This window comes from Tursiops truncatus, chromosome 16 (assembly GCF_011762595.2).
Source record: "Tursiops truncatus isolate mTurTru1 chromosome 16, mTurTru1.mat.Y, whole genome shotgun sequence".
Classification (NCBI taxonomy): domain Eukaryota; kingdom Metazoa; phylum Chordata; class Mammalia; order Artiodactyla; family Delphinidae; genus Tursiops; species Tursiops truncatus.
Genome location: NC_047049.1, coordinates 31,773,708 through 31,796,845, shown reverse-complemented (window position 1 = coordinate 31,796,845; position 23,138 = coordinate 31,773,708). Strand labels below are relative to the sequence as shown.

The following is a 23,138-nucleotide window of genomic DNA, read 5'->3' as shown; positions in this document are numbered from 1 at the left end:
AACATGGAGACCGGCTCAAACCAAGAGGGGCAACACTAGGAGAACTGTCTCAACACAGAAAAGTGAATTAAAAACGAAAGGAGCGGGCACCCTGTCTCCTGAGGCCACCTGGGGACCCCATGGAACTCAGGAGCTGGAAATGTTCAAGTGGGAGGTTTATTTCTGCATCTCTGTCTCAAGAGTCCATCACTGTTGGATTATAAATACTGAAAACTTTAAAAAGAACAAAGGAAAAAAAAAAGCATTAACGCCAATTTGAACAAAAACAAACATTTAAATTCCTCATTGTTCTTTTCCAACTAAGATGGACACTGAGAGCCTACATTTTGGAAGCTAGCCTTGTCGCCTGTAAAATTCATTATGTCTTCATAAACGTGTGAATTTGGAGATCTGACCAAGGGTGGGTACATGGTGCTAAATGTGCTTCCTGTGGCTTGTGACGATGAAATCCATGTATGAAACAGGTGTTAAATATTGCACTGTAGAACTAGACAATTTCACTAGATAAGTTTTAAAAAATCTCCTTTCACAGTTTACCTAGACTTTGATAATACTGCTGATGGTAGAGTCAAACCTTCCATCTCTCTTAGAGAGCAGAGTTTATTCTTTGAATTTAAACAGTGAACTGTAAGGTTATTTTTATTTTCTCCTTTAACTGTTCATGTTAGAATTAGAACTGCATTCCCGAAGTAGAAATCTGCCAGGAGAATTGTTTTAAGGGGTGTCCAGAGGGTAGGACATCTGGAAGTTACAAGCCGCTTCTATCTTTGCAACCTCTCTTCCACTAAGTAAACCTTCTTGTTCTGCCCACTTAGACTTGAAATTCCTTACACAATGACCCCTGAGGAGATGATATCATTAATAACTCCTATCATTCTGTGCAAATTTCATCATAACCAAGTCTGTGGAAACATTCAAATTAGTTTTACATTTTGCCCTGAGCTTACTTACAGAAATCACATCCATTTCTGTAGAAATTATGGGGAGAAAAAAGAAGAAAGAGCTGACACTCTAGGCCAAATAAAAAGTAATTGATTTTACAAATGAAACGTAATTGATTCCAAGGTGCCTTCACCAGTAACTTGTGTATGTAATATCAGTTGCGTGTATTCTGCAATTTGTAAAGTAAGTGCCACTGACAACTACCATTCAGCTTTAAGCACTTAATACAGTTGGATTGTTCATCTGGGGATGGAGATGTTTCCAAGTCACTGTTGGTAGCCCTACTCATTTACTTACTGCGAAAAATAAGACAGTGCTTACAAATTAAATTGGTTTTAAATAATCTTGCCCCAAATGGTCCCTGGAGTCTTAAATTAGTTGATATCCTACAACTCATTAGACCTAAAAGGTATTACAGTCAGGAGCTTGCTGAGACTTCAGCTCATTTTGGGTGGCTTTAAGTGAAGGGGCCAAGGAAGAAAGGAGTTCAGGCTAAATGTCTAAAGGTCTGGCAGGCTTTACTAGGGGGAAGTGGGTCCTAGGTTCACGTGGCGTAAAAAGGAGAAACGATGATCCACGTGGTTTGATAGCAGTTTTAATTTCATTCTGCTTCTGAATGACTGAAAAGTCTTCCGAAACAGCTGCCATGGATTACACCCCTCTTATTTACGTCTCTTGCTCTTTTGTGGCCCAGAGTTGATTGGGGTAGGAGAGAAGTGAAGAAAACATTTCTCCCCATCACACCTTCCTCCCAAACTCTGGGAGTCATCAACCTGGTTCAACCAGATAACAAGCCCACCCTCAGGATGACTCAGACCATAAGGATCCGTTCGCCTCAGTGCTGTTCCTCAGGATATAGGCATTGATTAAGCTATTTTGGCAAGTCTTCAAAAGTATCATCTTCTATTACTTTAAAAGACCTACACAAAACGAGGTAGTCCCATTTAAGAAGGACTCTAAGGTCTATGCAAGGAACACTCTGGCTTCAGAGAAAATGACATTTTGGAAAAGCATCTCTAAGTCTTTAAATAATTAAGAGGCAGTTGGGACAATGGGGTAGGAATACAAATTACAGGAAGGTCCCCGTACGCAAATGGACCGTGTTGTCAACATTTGTCTGGATTGGTTGTGTGGGCTCAGACTACAGTTTCCAGCAGAAACGATGCTAATTCACGGAGCTATTCACAGAGCCTATCTAAATATGCTGTGACTGAAATGCTGTCTACTGCTAACGAAGAGTATTATTTACGATGACAGATTTAATTAAACAAACCAATCACAATTAATTAGAAAAAAATGGCTTCATAACTTTTCCTAAAAGTTAATATTTCAGTAAAACTAAAATAGTTCTTTGTTATCTGGCAAATGAAGAGATGGCTAGAAATTTGTGGATTCTGAACAGGGTTTCCAAACTCAATGGCATAGTCTCCTTATTATAAACAATTTAAAGCTAATGTCTTTTGCTTTCTCTGATGAAAGTATGGCATTGTTATTGCGTGTACCAATCATGGTCTTTTTTTTGAGGGGGCAGGGGTACACATTTCTGCAGGGTTTTTTGTGAGATAATTGAGCAGGTTTTAAGAAAAAGAAAAGGAAAAGGGTTAGAATACTGTTAAATCTTTGCATGTGGAAGAGACTGCGTGAGGTAGACTTCATTGATGTGTGAATGGTGGACAGCAGAGAAAACAGGGAGAGAGGGGCGAAGTGAGGTGTGTACCAAAGCTTTGGGGGGTGGGGAGGAGGAGACGGTGCAGACTTTGGGTTGGATGCTTCCCTCTCTGCTGGTCATTAGGTGGCGCTGTTCATCCAGGACACCTCGGCTGACGTTAGGTGACAGTGTCAGGGAGGGGACAAAGTGGGAGGAATGCCTGTTCCTACAAGAAGGGGTGTTTGCAAGGCAGGTGCTCCTAACTCAGAAAATGACTGGACATTCAAACAAAGCTCAGCAATTCCAGAGCAAGTTAAATTTCTCCATCTTCATCTTCATTAAAAATGTACTACAGAACTGAACATTTTACTGAGCTGTAAAGTTAATTGCTATCTGCAAATAAAACTATCATTCTACATCCTGGTGATTCAAATGCCGATTCAATGCTTAAAGTCTCATACAAACATCTAATAAAATGTTTTATTTTTATACACTAAATCCCTCCACCTGTAAATTCTTTTTGCAGCTGTAATAATTAAGACTTTAAAGTAACTGGAGCTTTAAAGTCAGTTTCCAGTCATCTCCAGTGGAAAAAATGAGCTCAATTCTCCCTTCGGTTTGATACTCCTTTGGGTGCAAGGCCAAGAAAATCCTCCTTTAAGTGCCAAAAATCAATTTGTACCAAAGCGAACTCAGACACATCACAGGGAAGCTACAGGCTATTGGGCTGAATATTAAGTTTGCTAGAATTCCTCACTCTCATTTCTAATTTGGGGAAATATTATCCTACCTCAAAGAAATCATTCCCTAAAAGTCGCCTGTAACAGGATGGCATTCGAGGATCACCTCTGCATAGAGAGGCCCTTTTCCACTTGCACTGCCACTTCCCTTGCATGTGTGCTTCTAAAATTTCTATTCAAAGCAGTGACAATGCTGGTCTTTCTCAGTGTGTAATGTGTTTTCCTGGTTGTCTTCAGTACACCATGAAGTCTTTGGTCAAGGAACTGAACCAAAGGCCGAAATAATGCAATCTACAAGGTGTGTGATATTTGTTGCTAGTGGTGGGAGGTCCTGAAACAAGCAATGACTTAGCCATGTCTCCTGGGGGATTTTCTAGCAAGAAATACTGTCCAGAGCTCACTGTCCTTTCTTGGTGAAGTAAAGCAATGGAAAGCTCACAGGTTGTAGCTAGAATAGACAATCCCACCACTGACAGCCAACAAGGCTGCTCCCCAGTTCCTGAATTCTTTACAAATAGGTCTGATTTTTTAGCAGCAACAATGCATCAACAGCACTATTAAAAAAGGTGTCTATAACCACTGAAGCTATTAAACTTACCGGTTTCCCAAACTCCAATTCCGAAAAGAATTTATACCAAGGTTCATTCTTTAAATCTATCTCTTCTGGGCTTATATCCCGACTCTATAGGGGTTGGTGATAGGGAAATGGAAGAGAGAGAAGGATAACATTATGCAGAGATTACATAGGAACCGGCCAGTAGAGATGCAGTGGTTTCCAGAAATATACAGCACCTGCATTCAACAGCAGCGATCATCCATTTCTTTATTGACATGAGCAAGATCAGGGGAGCTGAAACAGGCGGGAAAGGATGTGTTTATGAAAACAGGCACACTAGGTAGGGAGCAGTGAGGGAGTCATTCTCGGTCCCAAGGCAGAGGGACGACAGATGGAGAACGCTGCACCACACTGCCGCCTTCCCAACAGATCTGAACATGGGCATGACAGTTTCCCTTAGTAATTGTCTGAGTGGTGGGAGAAAAGAGAGCCCTTATCCCTCTTTACAAAGAGCTATTAGTTAAGAGCAAATAACCTGGGGAACACATCAAACGTTTAGCCATCTACGCCAGATGAGTACAGCAAACACTTTTCATGGGCTAGTACAGTTTTAGTACTTATTTGCAAGGCTGCCTTAAGGGTTTCAAAATAAGCAGCAAATACTGACACTTTTATAAAAGCCAATTTGTTAATACTGCATCTTTAATGGCACATGAGTAGGTGAGAAACCATGTCCCATACAGAGTAAAGTGAAAGATGATGTAAGTAAAAACAGTAGACACAAGTGAAAAAACATTTTAAACAAGCATCCATGGGGGGTGAATACAGACAGAATATACTTTGTGTTCTACGAAATAAACGTTAAAGAACTCGGGAAAAAATAAAGCGAGGGAAAAGCTGAACGAGACAGATAACAGAACGATAGGTGGGGAAAAAACTTCGGGGTTATGTTACAAAAATAAGTTAGATTTCTCATTTTATACGACTCTAAAAAGTAGTTCACAGACTGATAATATGATTCCATGGGATTTCATGTTGAATCAAATATTTATAAAGTTCTGGTACCTTGCTCTGTGGAAGAGCATGTGTTTCCGGAAATAATTAGTTGGAAAATGAATGCCTGGAAAGCAAATCAGGTTTCCCCTTAATAAACTGGAGATATGGTCACATCAGATAGAAGTGTTAGAGGCTCACGGCTTAATTCCTACGGGTATATACGTTTCAAAAGATCTTGATAGTCACAAAACAGATAGGTGGTGATATTCTGACAACAATATGAAATAGTAAATGTACATTTTCCACTGTGATTGAAAACATCATAAGAAACTTCACGCCCTCAGGGCCATGACACATGAGGTAGGAAACTGCAGATCCTGTGGACGCATCTCCAAGTGACTCCTTCCCAAAGCTGCTCCTCCTGGATACATTTTTCTTAACATTCCGTTAACAGGCCTTTTGTAGCTTATTGAAATGACTGTAAACTTCCTTAGTGACCTTTACCAATCTCTTCTAAAAATCCCTATAAGAATCTTTACCATTATTTCTACTTTTGCTTTAAATAGAGGAAAATATGGCAGAGGACGTTTCTTCAACAGAAATTAACTGGATAGACGTTAGTTGAAATCAAAGGGAAATATATATTGAAACAGAGTCTGCCCTCTTGAATCCAGATTAAAACCTCCTCCAACTGTCCTTAGGGGCGCAGGGCTTAAATCTTGGAGAATGCGTGTTCCTTCTCAATGGATTTTGCAATTATGTAAAATAATGGATTCTGTATTTATTCAGTGAAATGAGGCACAATATCTACAAAGACACCACTATTCAGGAGAGACAGTTTAGACACAGGGACACCCTAGATCCTTGTATGATGGGGTTCCATGAAACCTATTTCATGTTTATTATTTTAAGAGACTATTTATAAATTGCTCTCTGGGAGTAGTTTCTTTTCATTAAAAAAAAAAAAAGTATCAACTCTTTCGGGAAACTGCCTGAATGTTCTGGTACTCAGTCCTGAAAGAATGAACCCATTTTATTGTCAAAGGTTGTTTGCAGATTGTTTTACTGCTGAGGTTAATGCCGGGCTGAGAACTGAGTCAGGAGGTATGTCAACCAGCTTGGACCCAGAGCAGCCAGCCTCAGCCCTCTGAGCTGCCAGAGGGAAAGTGAAAGAGGCAGTACCGCACAGAATTTGATCCTGCATTTATAACTCCGCTACAGATCCAAGTACAGGATGGACAGGCAGAAAACGTCCTTCTAGATGCAGAACAGGCTCTCTGTACTGGCAGGCAAAGCAGATTCCACAAGGCCAGGCTGAGTTCTCTGCTACGGGTGGCTATCTTTTCCCAGCTTGGCAAAATCCTCAGAAAAGGCAGGTGACTTGAGAGGAACACCTGATTGTCCTGAAGGACAGTTTTGCTGCTTGGACGGGAGCCAGAGACTAACTTCAGATTTTAATTAAATAATCTGAATGTGGCCCGGTCATTTACACGGCACTTTATAATGGTCATAGATCTTTAACCCACATTATCACACGTGATCCTCTCACTCAATGCTTCAGTGAGGCTGGCAGGCCAGATAATAATTTCATTTTATAGATGAAAACACTGTGGTTCAGAAAGGTTAAGCGATGTCCCAAGACATAAGGCAGAGTCAGAATTCGAACTCAGAACTCAGACCTTGCAATTCCTAGTCCAGTTCTGTTTACATTTCTCATACTCCCCATGAGAAGGGGGCGGGCCTGCTTAGTTTGTGGATGACACCAAGCTAAAACAGGGGCAAGTGACAAACTTGAAAAGTCAGGAAGGAATTCAAGGTGACAGTGAAATGGGAAGAAACCAAGTTGGGTAAATCCCCTTGTTTTACACTTTCAAATATATATCGTGTCTGTAATAACGATTTTAATGTCTGTCCTTCCTACTATACCCCTATGGGAGCAGGAACTCCAACATCTAATGCAGAGCTCGGCACATCAAAGTTATTCTATACAGCAGACCCTTGAACAGTGTGGGCAATTAGGGGTGCATGCAATCGAAAAATCCAAGTATAATTTACAGTTGGCCCTCTGTAGCCACGGTTCCTCTATATCCACAGATCCAACCAACCACGACTGTGTAGGGCTATAGCATTTACTATTGAAAAGAATCCATGTATAAGTTGACTGTGCAGTTCAAACCCATGTTGTTCGAGGGTCAATTGTATATATTTATTGAATTGAGCTGAAGTTCAGTTCTATAAGGGACTTTGGAGGAAAGTAAAAGGAACACAGCCTGAAAAAAGCCATTTCTGACAAAGCAGGGACTGACCAACAGGTCTCCAATTCCAAGACCAGAAGAGAAGAAAATGGACTCATACTATGATAAGAGGGAGGCCAAACAGTTATGAAGAACTTCAGGTGAGTTTGCCAGACAGCTGACTAGGTCACCAAGACTGAATCTCCTGGGGGGATTCTGAAGGTAGCACAGTGTTTATCTGTCTGGGATGCTGTGGGTTTGCTCCAGGAACAAGATGTGCTCTAAGGCAACCTTTACAGCCTACTCTTCAACTCTTTGTGTGAACAACAGATAGAGAGATGTGCCTGTGAGGCCACAATTTAAATTGCCAGGCTTAAGCAGACACGAGCACCTCCAACTGGAAAAGAATTGGGGGGGAAAGTGGATTTTCCCCCTTAAAAGGGGATGTGCATTTCTGAGAGCACATTTAGATTCTACACCTGTCTGTCTCTAGTTACTATACTTATTCACAGTTAACAACAACAAAAATGTGTGTGTGTGTGTATGTATGTGTGTGGTGGTGGGGTGGTGGCTGTGAAAGGAAGGGGGTTCCTCAGATTCTGGTAAACCCGACACTGGAAACCAAAAGGCAGGACTCACGTACTGAAACTCACATTCCAATGTTTCTGCTCATGTGGCAAAAAGAGCGGGAGAAGAAATTCAAAAATAAAGGACGAATTCAACCCCTGTGAAGAGTAGACTGTGAAAAGATGAAGATTCTCTCTGAAATGAAAAATGACTCTTTGGGAAGAACAGCGCTAAATAGAGGGAAAGGCACGAAACTAAAACAGCTGCACAGTGATGTTCCTCCCTGGCCAGCCTTTGGTGTTACGTCCTAATTGGGTTGGCCCAGGTCCTGGTACAACCAGGGGGCTCCCTGTGTGGGAACACCCAGACGGTGCTTGGCAATCCACGTCTATGGTCAGCGCAACTCCCCTAAGAGGGCCCCGTGGGCACTGTGTGCTACTTTTCGGGGTTTGTAAAAACAGTATAAATGATCCCAAGGACTATGACATGGAAGACATTGTGACCATTGTGGAATCAAGTGAGAAAAATAAAACTATGTTACTGTTTTTTTCCTAGTTTTGAACAGTGGTCAAATTATTAGGAACCAAGGAAAGGAGGAGGAAACAAAGGAGAAATTAAGGAGCAAGCCTTCAATAAATCAATGACCTTCTATGAACAATAATAAATTGCCAATACAAAAGCACCCAAAGGCCTACAGAGTCTCTAAAATCATTGAAGTGTACTGACAGGTGATGGTGTGTCCACCACTTGTTATTCAAGTGTCGGGAATATACCCAAAGGACGTGACATTCTTTCTAGGAAGACCTGTATGGAGGGTTACCTTTCATACTTGTTACCTTCTAAGAGAGAGAGAACCTCCAATGCAGGGTTGAGCCCGAGGCAAAATTCTCCGCTCCTCTCAGAACTTTTTGCTTAAAATAACTGTGGTGCACAGTAAATGCTGAAGAATGACGACTCTGAAGCACTTCTGTGACCTGTTGAACCTTTTTTCCTAATTAAAATTACTTATCCCTTTGTGCTTTTAAAGATGTCACCTTTTTATTAAAAGTCAAATCAATTATTCCTTAAAAACATGTAGAGCAAAAGAGGTGGAGGGAGAATAATTTGAGCCCTCATTTCAGAGGCCTACTTATTCTGGACTCAGTGTGGTAACAGCATTTTAATAAGAATCAATCCCCAGCATGATAATTCCATCCTGCTGGCACAGCTGCAGGGTTTACAGAGCTTTGGAGGATCCCTTTAACCATGTTCAGAATTCTGAAACCAGCTTTTTCTAATGAAGGGTGAATAAAAGGAAACGTGATTGGCAGATATGAAACTAATCAGTTTGTAAAAATTCTCCCCTGCTTTTGCAGGGTGGTCTGCTATGCCCATACAGGCCATTTTCCCCACTGATAATTGCTTGGAGATGCAAACTTGTATAGGGAACCATAAACCAGACTGAATATGAAATTCGTCCTCTCTATTGCACTTGTCAGAAAAGGAAGACCTAAAAGACATACTCTAACAGCCGGGGGCTTTTTTCCCCCAAGTCACATCATCATATTAACTATTTGGCTTTTAATGATGTACTAGTAACTTCTACAAACTTTGCGCATGTTCAAATAAGAGTCACCTAAGAAGCCCCGACTTTAGTCCAGTTAGTAATAAGCCTGATAAACGAATGGTTAGATGTTTAAAAAAAGAGAGTGGCAAAATCCACCTTACATTACAAAATTTAAAATTAGTGAAAACCATGAGCAAAGAGAGCAACAAAGCCACAACGAGAGGATTCTTTCAAAGCATTCTTGGGACTTATTTTGTGAACACCTGCAAAAATGAAAAGGGTAAAAATGCTTCATATTTTCATTGTCTTCTAAACAAAGCAAGTCTATTTCAAGGGAGAAAGAATGTAATCCAAGTGCACACACAGTGCATCTGGATTAAAGAACGCAGGCAGGGTGAGACAAAAGAACTTTAATATGCACATTACCATCTTTTCGTTGGTCAGAACGGAGGACTTGCCCGGCTGATACTCGTAAATGCTTCTGGGTTCTGCACGGTATTTTCTTGTATCCGCTTTCTTATCTGGGGGCTCCCAGTCGTTTCTGTAGAAAGCAAATCCTATTAGAGCTATTTTCATGAAAATTGGCATCCGACAGGTCAGACTTTGGCTGACTCTAGTCTAATCAAGGAATTTTTATATCCGAGGCACAAAATCGGACTCCGCCCAAAGCATTTAGTTGTGCTGGTTTCCTTCTTCAAACAAACAGATCCCTGTGTTCGCTTCACAAAAGGCTTGAGGTGTCCTGTGCTCACAACCAGACACTGGGAAGCAGAGAGAAGAGAAAGAGAAGAAAGGAAGCAGCAGCAGCGGCAGCAGCAAAGCTTGCTCTGGAAAAATCCTTCACCTTGCTCTGCTCTCAGGAGCTTATCATTCCCCAGACATGCCTGTACTTCCCACTCAGGCTAGTGCAGTGAGAGAGAATGCAGGTCCCGGAGCCAGGCAGCTGTGGCTCCAGCCCTGCTACAGCACTTGCTAGCTAGCTGATCTGGGCCAAGCACTTTGCCGCTACCTACCTTAGTTTCCTCATCTGAAAAATGGGGTTTCTGTAAGGATTAAATGAGACAGTATGTCTCAGCATGTAAATCACTTAGCAGAGCGCCAGGACCCCAGGAACCACTCAATAAATGTTATTTGTTATTATAACCATGTTCTTCTTCCCTATTCCACACCCCATCCGGTAATCATCAAAACTGCAGCCTTTGGCACAAGTACTTAACCCGATCCAGTGAGGGATTTCAGAGGACACATGAAGCCTTGGAAATTATTTGCAAAATTTTTATACATGCACATAATTGCACTTTGCACTGTGATATTATATTCAGTTTTTCCTGCAAGGCTATAAACTTCTTGAAGGCAGGGACGATGATTTAGGTATGTTTATATTCCTCCATAGCATCTGGTTCAATCCGCACACAGAATGTACCCAGTAGGCGCTCGATGAATGCACTTGTAAGGATTTATGGGTATACCCAGCCTTCCTTTCAGAGTAATTATCAAATTCCTCAGGCAGATGTCACTTACGTATATGTGGGCTTTCAAAAACAGCCGTTCATTTGTCTATGAAGATGGAAAAAGTTTGGAGGTGTGAAACGGTGTGTATTTAAAGGAAAAATAAAGAATTCAGTTTGGCCAGGGCCTTTTTGTGGATTGAGAAGTGGTGGAAGATGGAGCTGGGAGACGCATGGGACACCAGTCCAGATGGCACAGGAGGTTGCTCCAGAGGGCAGAAGACTCAATAAAAGACAGTCGGGTCATCTGGTGCGGGCATTAACAGATGACTGATATCATCACAACCACGCGAGCCTTATGCTTTGATAATGTGTTGAATAAATAAATAGATACTAAAAAGCGTGGCTTCATTTTAAAATTATATTCTCTGCTATGCGCCCCATCAGTATGCACAGAGTATAAAAACACATGACAAATCTTACGGCTAAGATTTCTCTTGGGAAGAGGTAAAAAGGGATGATAATTATCGTCAACATTATTAAGTGCATACTGTGAGCCAGGCACTACTAGAAATGTTACATGCAGCATCTTGTTTTACCCTTGCAACATCCCTATGAATGCAAAATATATCCCCATTTTACAGATGAGAACACTGAGGCTCAGAAAAAACAAGTCACTGCTAATAAGTGACAGAGCAGGGATTCAAACTCAGGTCTGCTGCCTGACCCAGAGAAAGAGATTGTGTATGAGAACCTCAAATCACAGAGCTGATGAGAGCACTTACCGTTCTGGGCTTGATTTTAGCGAGGAAGAGCGGGTCGGGAGGGGAAGCGTGGCCGACCTCTTAACTACCTTCTCACCATCAATGTAGTTCATCTCACTTTTTGAGCGCGGCACAGAAAGGGGAGATTTTGCTGGAGAAGGAAAAAGTGGGTTTTAAAAGAAAGACTTAAAACAGATGAAAACTGAAAACAGGAAGATGTCTTCCCTCGTTCACCACTCTCCCTTCCTCCCCTACAGCCAAGAAATTCTAAGTCACTTACTGTCTTCAGAAAAGGAATACCGAGGAGAGTACAGATCTGAATCATCATCTAGTGAACAAAACAAAACGTGATCAGGAGATATCCGGCTAAGGTAAGAGAACCGAGTGACACGTCGCCCACTGCCACTGTCCTGCACCGGCATCCAGCCATACCCGGAAGCCCAGCAGACAGAGGAGGAGCCCAGCACCAGAAGCTACACCACGGCAAACCACAGTTCAGAGCTGGGTTTGGAGAACCCACCCAACCAAACAGACCTGTAGTCAGGAAGGTACATTCACGACGCCTGGGGAAAGACTGCTCCTGACACCCAGAAACGCATGGGGACAAATAGCCAAAGGCCCTCTCGAGAGAATTTCCACAAGCAAAGCTGGTCCCCAGCCTGGCTGAGTGGGAAACGGGCTGAGATAGGTGCCTGGGTGCTCACGCTGTCTCTGGTCCATACTGCTGAGTTTCATGGAGTCCCCAGGCCTGCTGGATGGGATGGGGAGGCCTGGAGGTGTGGTTTCTAGCTGCCCAGCTCAGCTGTGACCCATTTCATATGCTAGGGTTCCATATACAATATCATGGAGCAAAGAGGTACTGCAGCTAAGAAAACACTTTGAGAAACCCCTCATGATCATTTGTTTTGATTCCACCTCCAACTGGTTCCTCGAGTAGCTTTCCTTCCACGCCCTCGGCAGATGTGGTTACACAGTTTGCTCTGCAAAGGTGCTGCTCACGGAAAGTGCAAACACACGTGGGTTTCTGTGGTGGGAGATGGCTCTCAAAGGGCACAGCACACGTCCCTAAATAAGTGGAACACCGACTGGGGCGCTAAGACTGGCAGAACAAAGACAAGACATAAACCCTTCGTGGAGATGGCTGCGTTGAACTAAAAATGAGACCGCAGGTTCACTGACGAGAATAGGTTTTTCTGCTGGGACTGTCCTGGAAACCCAGGATAATTGATCACTACATCCACGATCCCACGAGGGATCACTACATCCCTCCAAAGAATTCCTCCAACAAGAGTGAGGCTGAAACAGCCTCTCCCGTTTTCTAATAGCTCGCTAACCTGAATTCAGAATTCATGAATATGGAATGAAGACCCAACTCCTTCCCTTAAAATCAGTACCAGCTCTAACAAAGCACATGAACTAGCCTGCAAAGACAAGTCAGAGAATCCGATGTAATGTGTCGATGGCTAAGTGTCAGTCAAGTCCTTATCTCCACGCAAGTCATTTTAAGTTTCAGAGCAGAAAAGGCCAGAATATTTTATAAAATGTAAATAAAGCTCACACTGCTGTTATTTTGAGTATTGTTCAAAACCAGTCAATCTCCCCTTTCATCTCCCCATTTTATCTGTCCCAGGTCTCCCCAGCTCCAATAATGGAAAGGCTTCAGGTACCAAGATATCTTTTATCCTCCCTCCCTCCCTCTTGTTGCTTTGATATTGACTAATTCTTATCCTCAAAGTTGAACAGGGCTTTTGCTTTTTAACACAACTTCTGATTATTGTGCTGATAAAATGCCACAGCCCCAAAGAAAACGAAAAATCAGCTTTGAACGCAGAGATTTGATTGGAAAAATGGTGCCTGCCAAACGAGTAGTTAGCTTAGTTAGAAACCAGTGTAAGTAGTGTTTAAAATCCAGCCTAGCATCTTAGCTCAAAACACTGTCTCTCTCTGAATCATGGGGAAATGACAGCCTAGGAGCAGATGGTGAGGTGAGGGTTAACTTATAACCTCGCTCTTGAGGTAAGCAGCACAGTTTTCATGAGGGAAAAATGGCATTTTAAACATTCAAAGATCTTTGAAAAAATTCTCAGCTCTTTAAAAGTTTTTGCTCCCTAGAGCTTTCTAATGTGGACTTCTAGAGGACTTGTTAAAGGAAAATGAGAAACAGTTCTTCTGAGATGGAAAAAAGAAACAGCATGGCTTGGACAGTTAATCCGTGTATTCTGAAAGTTAGAAGAAGTAGGAAAGAGAGGGGTGGGGGGTGAAGGCAACAGAGAAGTTCGAATGACCGAACCTTCTTAAAGCTGTTTCTTACTTGGGGTAAGTGGAAAAGAAATTTCCCCCGTCTCGGGCTAGCACAGGGCAGGGGTGTCTCCGTGAAGTAGCTTTTCATTTTTCCCAGTGTCCACAGCATCCAAGTCTGACACGTGGATTTCAGTTCATTGACTTTCAAGTGGGCAAACTGGAGTTGCACAGATTCATCTGAACACTAGCAGTAAGGACGAGTTCCAGGGGATGTATAATTTATTCTTTTAATATGTAATGTTTGTCTTGCAAATCTAATGGGAGAAAATTTTACCTACATTTATGAATAAAAATAATAGCTGCTCCCACTATTAAGAGCCTAATAGCAACTGGTAATTTACTAATATTGCCTCACTTAATCCTTGCAAAAACTCCTGGAGGTACGTAAGTATCTATCTTAGAGACAAGGAAATTAGGGCCCAGGGAGGTTAAGCAAGTTTGCCCTTAGCCATACAGTGAGAAAGACAGAGCAGGAATGGATTCAAGGTCTTTCTGACCCCACTTCCCTACCTATGCTGCCCCTCATCCCTGTGATAGGGATGCGACTTTGTTCTACCCTCATCTGCCCAATCCTGGGGAGAACTGTGGCTATTCCATTATCATTTTTATTAGGGAAGAGGCAGGGGAGGGTGTTCTTTTGAAACTCGAGTCACGCACTGCAGTGCTGGCCAGGCTGACTTCTAGCCCTTGAAGCCTTTGCTCTACTTTTCTGCAACACGCCCCGCCACCCCCTCCCCCCCCCCGGGGACATTTAAGCAAGTTTTCTGAGTTACCCCACCACACTTCTAGCTTTCCTCCTGCTCTTCTCCAGGGAAATGGGTAAAACTAAGTCACTCTTGCTACATCTTTCACTTGCTGCTTCTTGTACCTTCTCCTGGCAGGCTAAGTCTATACTGGGACAGGTGGAGATGCAGCTGGAAATACACTGAATGGGAAACCCGGGTGGAAGGTTCACCTTCTGCATTTCTGTACACCAGAGCTGGCCAAATATGTGTGTGTTTAATCATAGTTGAGACACACTAAATGAAATGTTTCTCAAGTTGTCTATGAACACAGATATCTATGCATGAAATCCTGCTTTCTCCAAGAGTCCTTTCAAAGAACGTCCTAGTGGGCTCAGCAGAGCCGGGATCTTGGGATTCCTGCTTGGGGTGGAGCCACACGCTGACTGTGTCCTTCAGAGCCCCAAGCAGCAAACATCAAATCTTGGCAGCAATACCCAGAACTTCCCGTGCCAGTGACTTCCAGAAAATTCTAACACTAAGCAGCGTTTACTGGGGGTGAACAACTCACTCCTGAGCCCTGAAGACCCCTGCCGGGCTTTGATGTTTGCACACCAGTGATTGCCCTCTGGGCTTTGGCAGTCTGTTCTTGGAGGCTCCATTTGGGGACAGCTATTCTCCTAAAACTGCCAGGAGGCACATAATTGCCTTTCCAACCACAGTAAGTTTAAATAGACTAAAAAAGACTTCTTCAGTTTTTTTTTTTTTTAAAGAATTTATAATAATCTTAAAGACACTGGAGAAAGTGCTGTTTGTTCTATAAAAAGTGTGCAATTGACCAAAATGGGATGACTGACTAAAAGCAGTATTTGCATAATCGCTTGCCTATATCAATTAAATTTCAATTTTATGCATTTGTTAGGCCTTTAAACTTAAAATTATTTTTCTAATGTCAGTGGCTCATTTTTAACACAATCTTTTTCCACTGCTCAAATTAATCCCTTTCCCTGCTTTACCCCACACACTGAGGAGGAGAAAGGATAAAGGGGTTGAGACAGACACACACACACACACACACACACCCAACAAACAAAAATGGTCAAACAAAAATGTACGCAGAGGTGGGTATAGAGGCTACGTGGGATTGGGGAGGAAGAATAAGAAAAAGGGGGAGTGGGGCAAGATGGTCAGGAAGAGTCCAGGGAGCTTGGGGGAACAGACCCAAAATTGTCTATGTTCTGGTTAGAAGCAATCAAATTCTAAACATTGAAAAAAGATCAATATAGGCTGTTAGAATAGCTACAGAAGACAAATTCAGAAAAAAAATCAAACGTGAGGAGTAAAGAGACTGAGGTGGAGCAGGACGGGAATGAAAGGACCAGAGGGCTGGAAGACAACTCACCGGCCTCATCTCCCGGGGCGTCCCTCCCTCGAAGGTGGAAGGGGACTCACTGCTACTCTCTCTTAACTATCTCGCAGGTCAGACTTCTGCGCTTGCTAAGCAGAGGAATTCTGGGCAGCTCTAGTTAGGGGAGCAAAGGTGATGGCTGCAAGCACTCAGCCCCTCCTTCGGGCAGTACTCGCTGGAGTTCGGGCACAGATCCTGGCCAGGCATCTTAAGGATAGAACCATTTGCTTGAATTCAAGCAAAATAAGGCTATTCTTAGAAATCCTTTAAGGCCAGTAGAGGATTATCTTAACTCAAATACAGATATGCTTGGGAAAATCAGCCTCCTGAACCCTTGCCTTAGTGCATCCCCATCTAGGAACGGGGAAGAAGCTCAGTGAGACTGACCACTGTGGCGTGGGAAGTCACCACACCTGAGGATGTCCTGAGGTTGGGTCTTTTTTTTTTTTTTTTTTTTTGCGTTATGCGGGCCTCTCACTGTTGTGGCCTCTCCCGTTGCGGAGCACAGGCTCCGGACGCACAGGCTCAGCGGCCATGGCTCACGGACCCAGCCGCTCCGCGGCATGTGGGATCTTCCCGGACCTGGGCACGAACCTGTGTCCCCTGCATCGGCAGGCGGACTCTCAACCACTGTGCCACCAGGGAAGCCCCCTGAGGTTGTGTCTTGAGTCACTTCACCAGGAGGTGGCAGTGGCCACCATCAGCCTGACAGCAGTGGAAGAGGCATCCAAAAGCAAGGGAAAAAGCTGGTCTCTGAGATTTCACCCTTGGCTGATACGATAGCGCTTTATCCTGACAGGGCCAAATGGGTTCTCGCCGGCATGGACCACAAAGTAATACACCAGTTACTCGGCTTTGCTGACTTGGAGGCATCATTTGAAAATAATCTCCCATTTTCTTGACATGAAGCATGTCAAGAGAGCCAGCATCATCTGGCCATGTTCAGAGTAGAAAAGCGTGTTCTTTTCAATCTGTATTCCCCACTCTCATTCTATATTCAAATCCCCAAATTTGCATTGGCGAGTATCTCCTTCCTTTTTCGGAGGATGAAAAGGGTGGCATTCCTCCACTGCAGCGGTTCTCAGCCCTGATCATGGGCCAAATTACTGGGGGAGCTTTCCTAACCTCATATTCCTGGATGCCACACCGGGAGACTCTGGCTCAGCCGAGCGCAGCATGACTGACTCAGAAGCAGGGCAAGCTGGATGCCTGGACTTAGGCATCAGAGAGCCCCTGGCGAAGGCGCCAACCAAGAACACAGAGTGCAGCAGGAGAGGGAAAGGAATCAGCAGAGGAAATAAAAAACCCATGTCTGGGGGACCCCAGAGACCTGGGTTTGGATCCTGGCTCTGCCACTTGCTGTGTGATCTTCCACAAATTATTTAACCTTTCTGAGCCTCATACCCTTTATTGCCAAAAATGAGGACTTGCCTCATGGGGTTGCTGGGAGGATGAACATGAGGTAACAATTATGATGCGCCCAGCATGGAGCCTCGTCTTCAGTAAGGGCTCAAGACAGGGCAGTGCCAAGCACGTCACTGCAGTGGTTGTGCTATTATCACTAGTAACAGGGTTCCACCACAGGGCTACTTCCTAAGGCTGGAGGCAGTGGAGGAGTTTCTGAGGCTGTTTCCCCACAGCATGTCCCTCTGGCTCCTGCTTCAGGAAGAAACCATGGGCAGGATGTCTAGCAGCCCCTCCATGGTCTGGGTGCAGCAGTGGGTGGCGCAGGCTCTAGTCTCTATCAACATCCCCTCTCCCCATGTCCACAATCAGAAAGACCTCGAGGCATCTCAGATGCTGGGAAGGGACATGTGCCTTTAAGAGAGAGACTGGAGTGTAATTCACAGACAAGTAGTTTTGGGTCAGAAAGGAAGGAATGGTGGGCAGGAGAGGGTGGGTCAAGTGAAGGTCTAAAAGAAAAAGAAAGTAAAGTTATCCCCAAAGGATTTCTGGTAAATTCTTTTTATTTTTGATAAGCTTTCTAGGGACCAGGGTATACAGAGAAATTATAAGAAATAAGTCTTCTGAATTCATTCTACGCTTCCCAAATTTCCTAGCCCTAATTCCTCCCAACGACCCCATGAGATAAAGAATAATCAGACATAACCATTGCTCCTGTCCCGCAGAGAGGCGTCAAAGACTACAAAATGACTGGAAGTGACTGCACCTTGTTGGAATTTACAGGCTTCTTTAAAAGTACATTTTAAATCTCACTGATTAAGACATGATAATTCTATTTATCTTCTGAAAGTCTGGCCAGAAGTTTACTTTTTCACTGTAGCTGAGGGCGGGGGGTGGGGGAAGGTTGCTAAGCTTGACACAAACTTTCGCATAATCCTTCACTATTTAGGAGAATCAGCTTTCAGACACTTAGAAATGTCTTTTTTATACTTTATAATCAACTAGAATTTAGACAAAAGGCAGCCGCCCTTAGGCTAGGTTTTGATAGGTTTATTGTAAATAATTCTAGTTTCAAATTCTGAGTTCAAACAAAACAAAAAAAACAGCAGTAACAACCGTCTCCTCCTCGCCACAGGGGACAGACTCCAGAATGACAGCTTACATTTCTCAGTAAATCCGTCTATTTTTTAATGCTCGTTAAAAACTATGCGTAGAGGCTGCCTTGGTTAGGTGCTAATCCATCTTTAACACCCTTCTTTGAAAGGGATAACGCCTTCCCATGTTAAGAAGGGTGTGCAGAGCCCAGGGCCACCGACTGGTAGCACTGGGGCTGGAGTGGTACCAAGGGCAGGGCTGAGGAGGACCTGCCAGGACTCACAAACATCTAAACCACAAACCTGAGACTCTCTCATTACTTAAAAAAAATTAAAATAACAATTCTTTAAAGTGAGCTAGCTCAAAGATTTCTCTCATTTGTAAAAAGCCTTCATCTAATTGAATACATCTGTGATCTATGTCTGAATCTGTCATCTAGGCAAGAGCGGGGGCGAGACAGAACCTACCCTGTTTTTAAAAAAATCTCCAGGGAAGAAGACTTCTTAGAAACTTGTGTTGAAGTCTAATCATCTTGGTTATTATGAATCTTTTATATCCAATCTAATTTTCTTCCTCTTTATCCTTTAAGATGATTTCTTCCTTTTTGGTCTTTGAAAATAAAAACTGGTAAGGTCTGCTTCCTAAATTATAAGTGAAAACTTATCATGTCATCGCTTACTTTTTTTTCCCTTTTTTGGCTGCATTGGGTCTTTGTTGCTGCACCCGTGCTTTGTCTAGTTGCAGCCAGCGGTGGCTTCTCTTGTGGTGGAGCACGGGCTCTAGGCACGTGGGCTTCGGTAGCTGTGGCTTGCAGGCTTTAGAGCGCTGGCTCAGTAGTCGTGGCGCACGGGCTGAGTTGCTCCGCAGCATGTGGGATCTTCCCAGACCAGGGATCGAACCCGTGTCCCCTGCATTGGCAGGAGGACTCTTAACCACTGCGCCACCCTTAACCACTGTCCCAACCCTTACTCTTTATGCCTCGTGGTAAAATAAGCCCGACTTGACGTGTACCACCAAGCAGACGGTATCGTCAGCCAGGGTTGCTAGGTGCTGCGCCTGATGACATGGCAGCTCTGGGTGTGAGGCCAGAAGGCAAAACCCTTGTCTTCAGCTCAACAGGCTGCCTGGAAGCTGCTGGCACTGCCTGCGACAGGCCTAAGGCATTCTTCCCGGCTGATGGGAGTCACTGTTTTTCTCCACCGGACTCTTCCAGGTGGCCTTCCTCTGCCCACGTCTATGGGACTCTACACCTTCAGGCATGCTGTGTGCTGGTCACCTTCCCTAGAAAGGGATCCTATCTTATGAGTGGGTTGGGTTCTCCAAGTCCAAATAAAGCACAAATCAAAAACCGCGTTTGATCAAAATTACCCTAAAAAAATTTCTCACTCATCCAGTTCAGTTCGTTGTTTCTGAAGCAATGCTTTTTGGCTAGAATCAGCACCCCAAGAGCAAAAAACTAGGTTATCCCACACCAGATAGACGCTTGCTGGAAGCAAGGAGGTCACTGATTAAAATGAAATCAACAGCTTTTAATTTTTTAAGTATCAGTTCCTTCCGTAGACTTTTCTTTTTGTTCACAATAGGCCCCAGGCATGAAAGGGTTGGAAACCACCGGGCACATCACAGGGAGACTAAAAATGGAATATGGTATTTGAACTAAAACTGTATCTAACACATCTCAGCATGTCATCGCATATATGTTAAGTGATCGGTAAAAGTCTGGTGAATGACTGAATGGATGACTTCACCAATGACGAGGCGGGTTGGGCAGGATGGTTTGCTGAGCTGATTGGAACAGAGAAGCACTTGAAGACGGGACTGCACTGGGCTTCATCCCTAGGAAGAACTCTGCTTCTGAGGTCCAAAGCCTTCACTCAGCAACACTCTTCAGGCATGTGCTGAGGACCTACTGTGTACCAGCAAGGTTTTCTGGGGCCTTCTGGACACGCGCTCTCACAACTGCCACCACGCTGGACCCAGTACGATGAAGCACCCTTGTCTAACTCCCTGCCTGACATGAACTTGGGAGAAAAGAGGACATATCTTATTCACGGCACTGTCCTCACTTCCAAGGACAGCATGTGGCACACACACAAATGCTCAATACTACTTGGATGAATGAAGCTCAGAGCACTCAACATCTCATCCTAGAAGAGCATTTAATCAAAGTGCCTCCTGCCGACCCCACCCACTCCTCTCTTTCTGGGTCACTCATCTAAAAATCAGACAATCCCTGCGATTAGAATAATTCTCAGGATGTTGCCCTTCACTCACCTTTTAGAACCTTCTTTGACACCTAGGCTATTTACCCCAGAAAAGAATATCTTTTTAGATACAGGTGTGGCCATCCTCCCCCAGCAGGTCCAAATTCCTAGCCAGGTCTTTCATGAAAAGGTTTCTAGCTTGGTCAAAACCCTTATTTTCAAGGGCTATCATCTCCCACCACGACTGAATCCCATACCTGGATATGTCTTGGGGAATTCCCTACCAAGGAGATATACCTGGAGATACACCCAGGACAAGGGGGGCCCAGTGGAGAGTTAGTTGCACATATGGGAACCAGGTAATGTTTCTCTTGCTGACGCTGGCATGTCTACCTACTGCCCATGAGCCATAATGACTCAGCTTCCCCGAGTCAGTGCGCTGCCACCAGCATCACGTGACCACCCCCAAATACAAAGCCCTGGGTATCTGAGTACAGGCAGCTTTTCCCAGAGCCCCACACGTTCAAAGTATCGTAACGAAGCCACACTGGTTACCCCATTAATCTTGTAAACTCCAAGGGAACAGGATTAAAATACCACCTGGATAGATTCCTGTTAACACAGTCAGCAAGGAGCAAGAGAACACCACAAAACACAAGGTTAGAGGGAAGCAAATGATGGGGAGAGAGCTCTTAGCAACCAGGAAGAACCCCAAGGTGAAAAAGAAAGTAACAGTATCGGTACAAAGCGAGGCACATGATTTTCCTTTAATTACCTTCAGATTTAGGACTAGGAGTAGATGCAGGAAACTGGTAGGTAGGAGTGTAAGGATTGTCCTCTGTAGCAGAGAAAAGCAGTGGATTTTGAAACTATCCACCACGAAGTGGAGGAAGTGACAAATCTCCAATTGATTCTTTCAAATGACTGATTACCTATTTTAGTGTTATTAAAGCACACGGCATCACACTTGAAAAGACATTAATGAATTAGAAAGGACTTGGTTATTTTAACACGGCACATTCATGCAAATAAGTGAAATAAAATTTCTGCCAACCAAAAGTGACTATCAAAACAAAAGCTAAAAGCCAAATCTTATTCCTAAAATGGAACTGTAAGAATTAATTTAAGGCTAGGACAACAGATACACTGTCTAAGTTCATGGTACCTTCAGAACTTTGCTGGATTTCAGGAAGTTCAGGGAATTTGTACGTAGGGAAATAAGGGTTTTCTTCAGGAGTGTCTAGGCAGAGGAGCAGGTTTGGTAGAGAGAATAGAGGAAGATACAAATGGAGAGAATGAACGAATAGGAATCCACACACAATTCAGGCTCCTTGAATTCTGGAACATACTAAGCTTCACCAGTGATGAAAGGAATTCAAATTGCTTTTAAAAATCCAGTCCTTTTGCCTGAATGACTGAGACACGTCTAAAGACACAATATCATTTCTCTTCTTGGACAAAGAATTCCATGAATACAGTCTCCAATAAGCAAAAGGCATTTAGCACAAAGCTTCAAATTTTCACCTTTTATGGGAAAAAAATATTAAGTATGCTAATAAATTGTGTGTAAAGAAAACAACTGTCATCAAATGATTTTTTTAAAAAAATCAAAGCTTGTGCTGTAGACATTAGAATCAGGACAAATTAGTGGATTCTTAATTTTTCAAATACCTCTGCCTAGGGCAGGTAGTTTCGCTCAGAATCTGTAATTTAGGTTGAGTTATCATCTGTAATATATGAGAGGACCAATGCTGCCTGAGGGGCAGAATTACATATTTTTCACATATGCACCTGTGTCTCGGCATTTGGGCCGCCAAAGCTGGATCTAAAGGTGAGAGACAGATTGTTGGGGAAATGGACGTTGGCTTTAGCAAGTGACCAGTGCAACTGACACCATCTGATCAGACAGCCAGCATCACCACCGTGACTGAGCTCATCTACCTCAAAAAGAGTGAATTTACTCTTGGCTCAGAAACACTAAATACTGAGCATCTCAAAATTTAGAAACAAATTGAAGAGGGGTACCCCCAGGTTCATTCTGAACCCTGCAGGAGCTAATTAACAGTGATGTTAGCTGGCAGCCACAGTTAATCAGACAGACTGGTTATCTGCGGCACAGGCTGACCAGACAATGATCAGACACTTTTCCTTTGCCTTCGTGTGTCTTCTGTGCCAGGCGGCCAGACTGGATTTGGCCACAGGGAAGGACAGGATGCTCTGCCTGCAGGAGGAGTGGTACCCTTCTCACAGCACAGCTGCATCCCTGCCCAGCAGCTGAGTGGCGGCACAGGCGGATGAGAGCTGTGGGGCTTGCAACCTGCCTGAGCACTGGCCTGGGGTTCTCCCACCATGCTGGGTCCCCTGCTGGCAGCCCAGCAGGCCCCTGATTTGGAAGCACTACTCTCCCAGCTTGAGCGGGCTCTGTTGTGTCAGCTCTGGACTGGCTCTCAGGGCTCCCTGCCAAGTGCTGGCTCCCAGCTGCGGAAGATTATTTTTCACATTAACACCGTCATACAGGTGCACCATGCGTCCTACTTCACAAGGTAGAATTTGCTCTCATTTG

The 23,138-nt window shown here is 43.8% G+C and overlaps 1 protein-coding gene across 16 annotated transcripts in view; it reads right to left on the bottom strand.

The window, feature by feature from the left end:
* SORBS1 (sorbin and SH3 domain containing 1) overlaps positions 1–23,138 on the bottom strand; it is a 240,787-nt gene that overhangs the window by 52,984 nt on the left and 164,665 nt on the right. For 12 of the 16 annotated variants that reach the window (XM_073794153.1, XM_073794154.1, XM_073794164.1 and 9 more), the window contains 4 exons: positions 11,722–11,769; positions 11,463–11,592; positions 9,656–9,770; positions 3,929–4,012 (listed from right to left, as the gene is read on the bottom strand). In XM_073794153.1, the coding sequence (XP_073650254.1) occupies positions 3,929–4,012; positions 9,656–9,770; positions 11,463–11,592; positions 11,722–11,769 (377 nt within the window). The remainder of the gene's footprint in view (positions 1–3,928; positions 4,013–9,655; positions 9,771–11,462; positions 11,593–11,721; positions 11,770–23,138) is intronic. The other 4 variants (XM_073794156.1, XM_073794160.1, XM_073794157.1 and 1 more) reach the window with 1 other exon arrangement.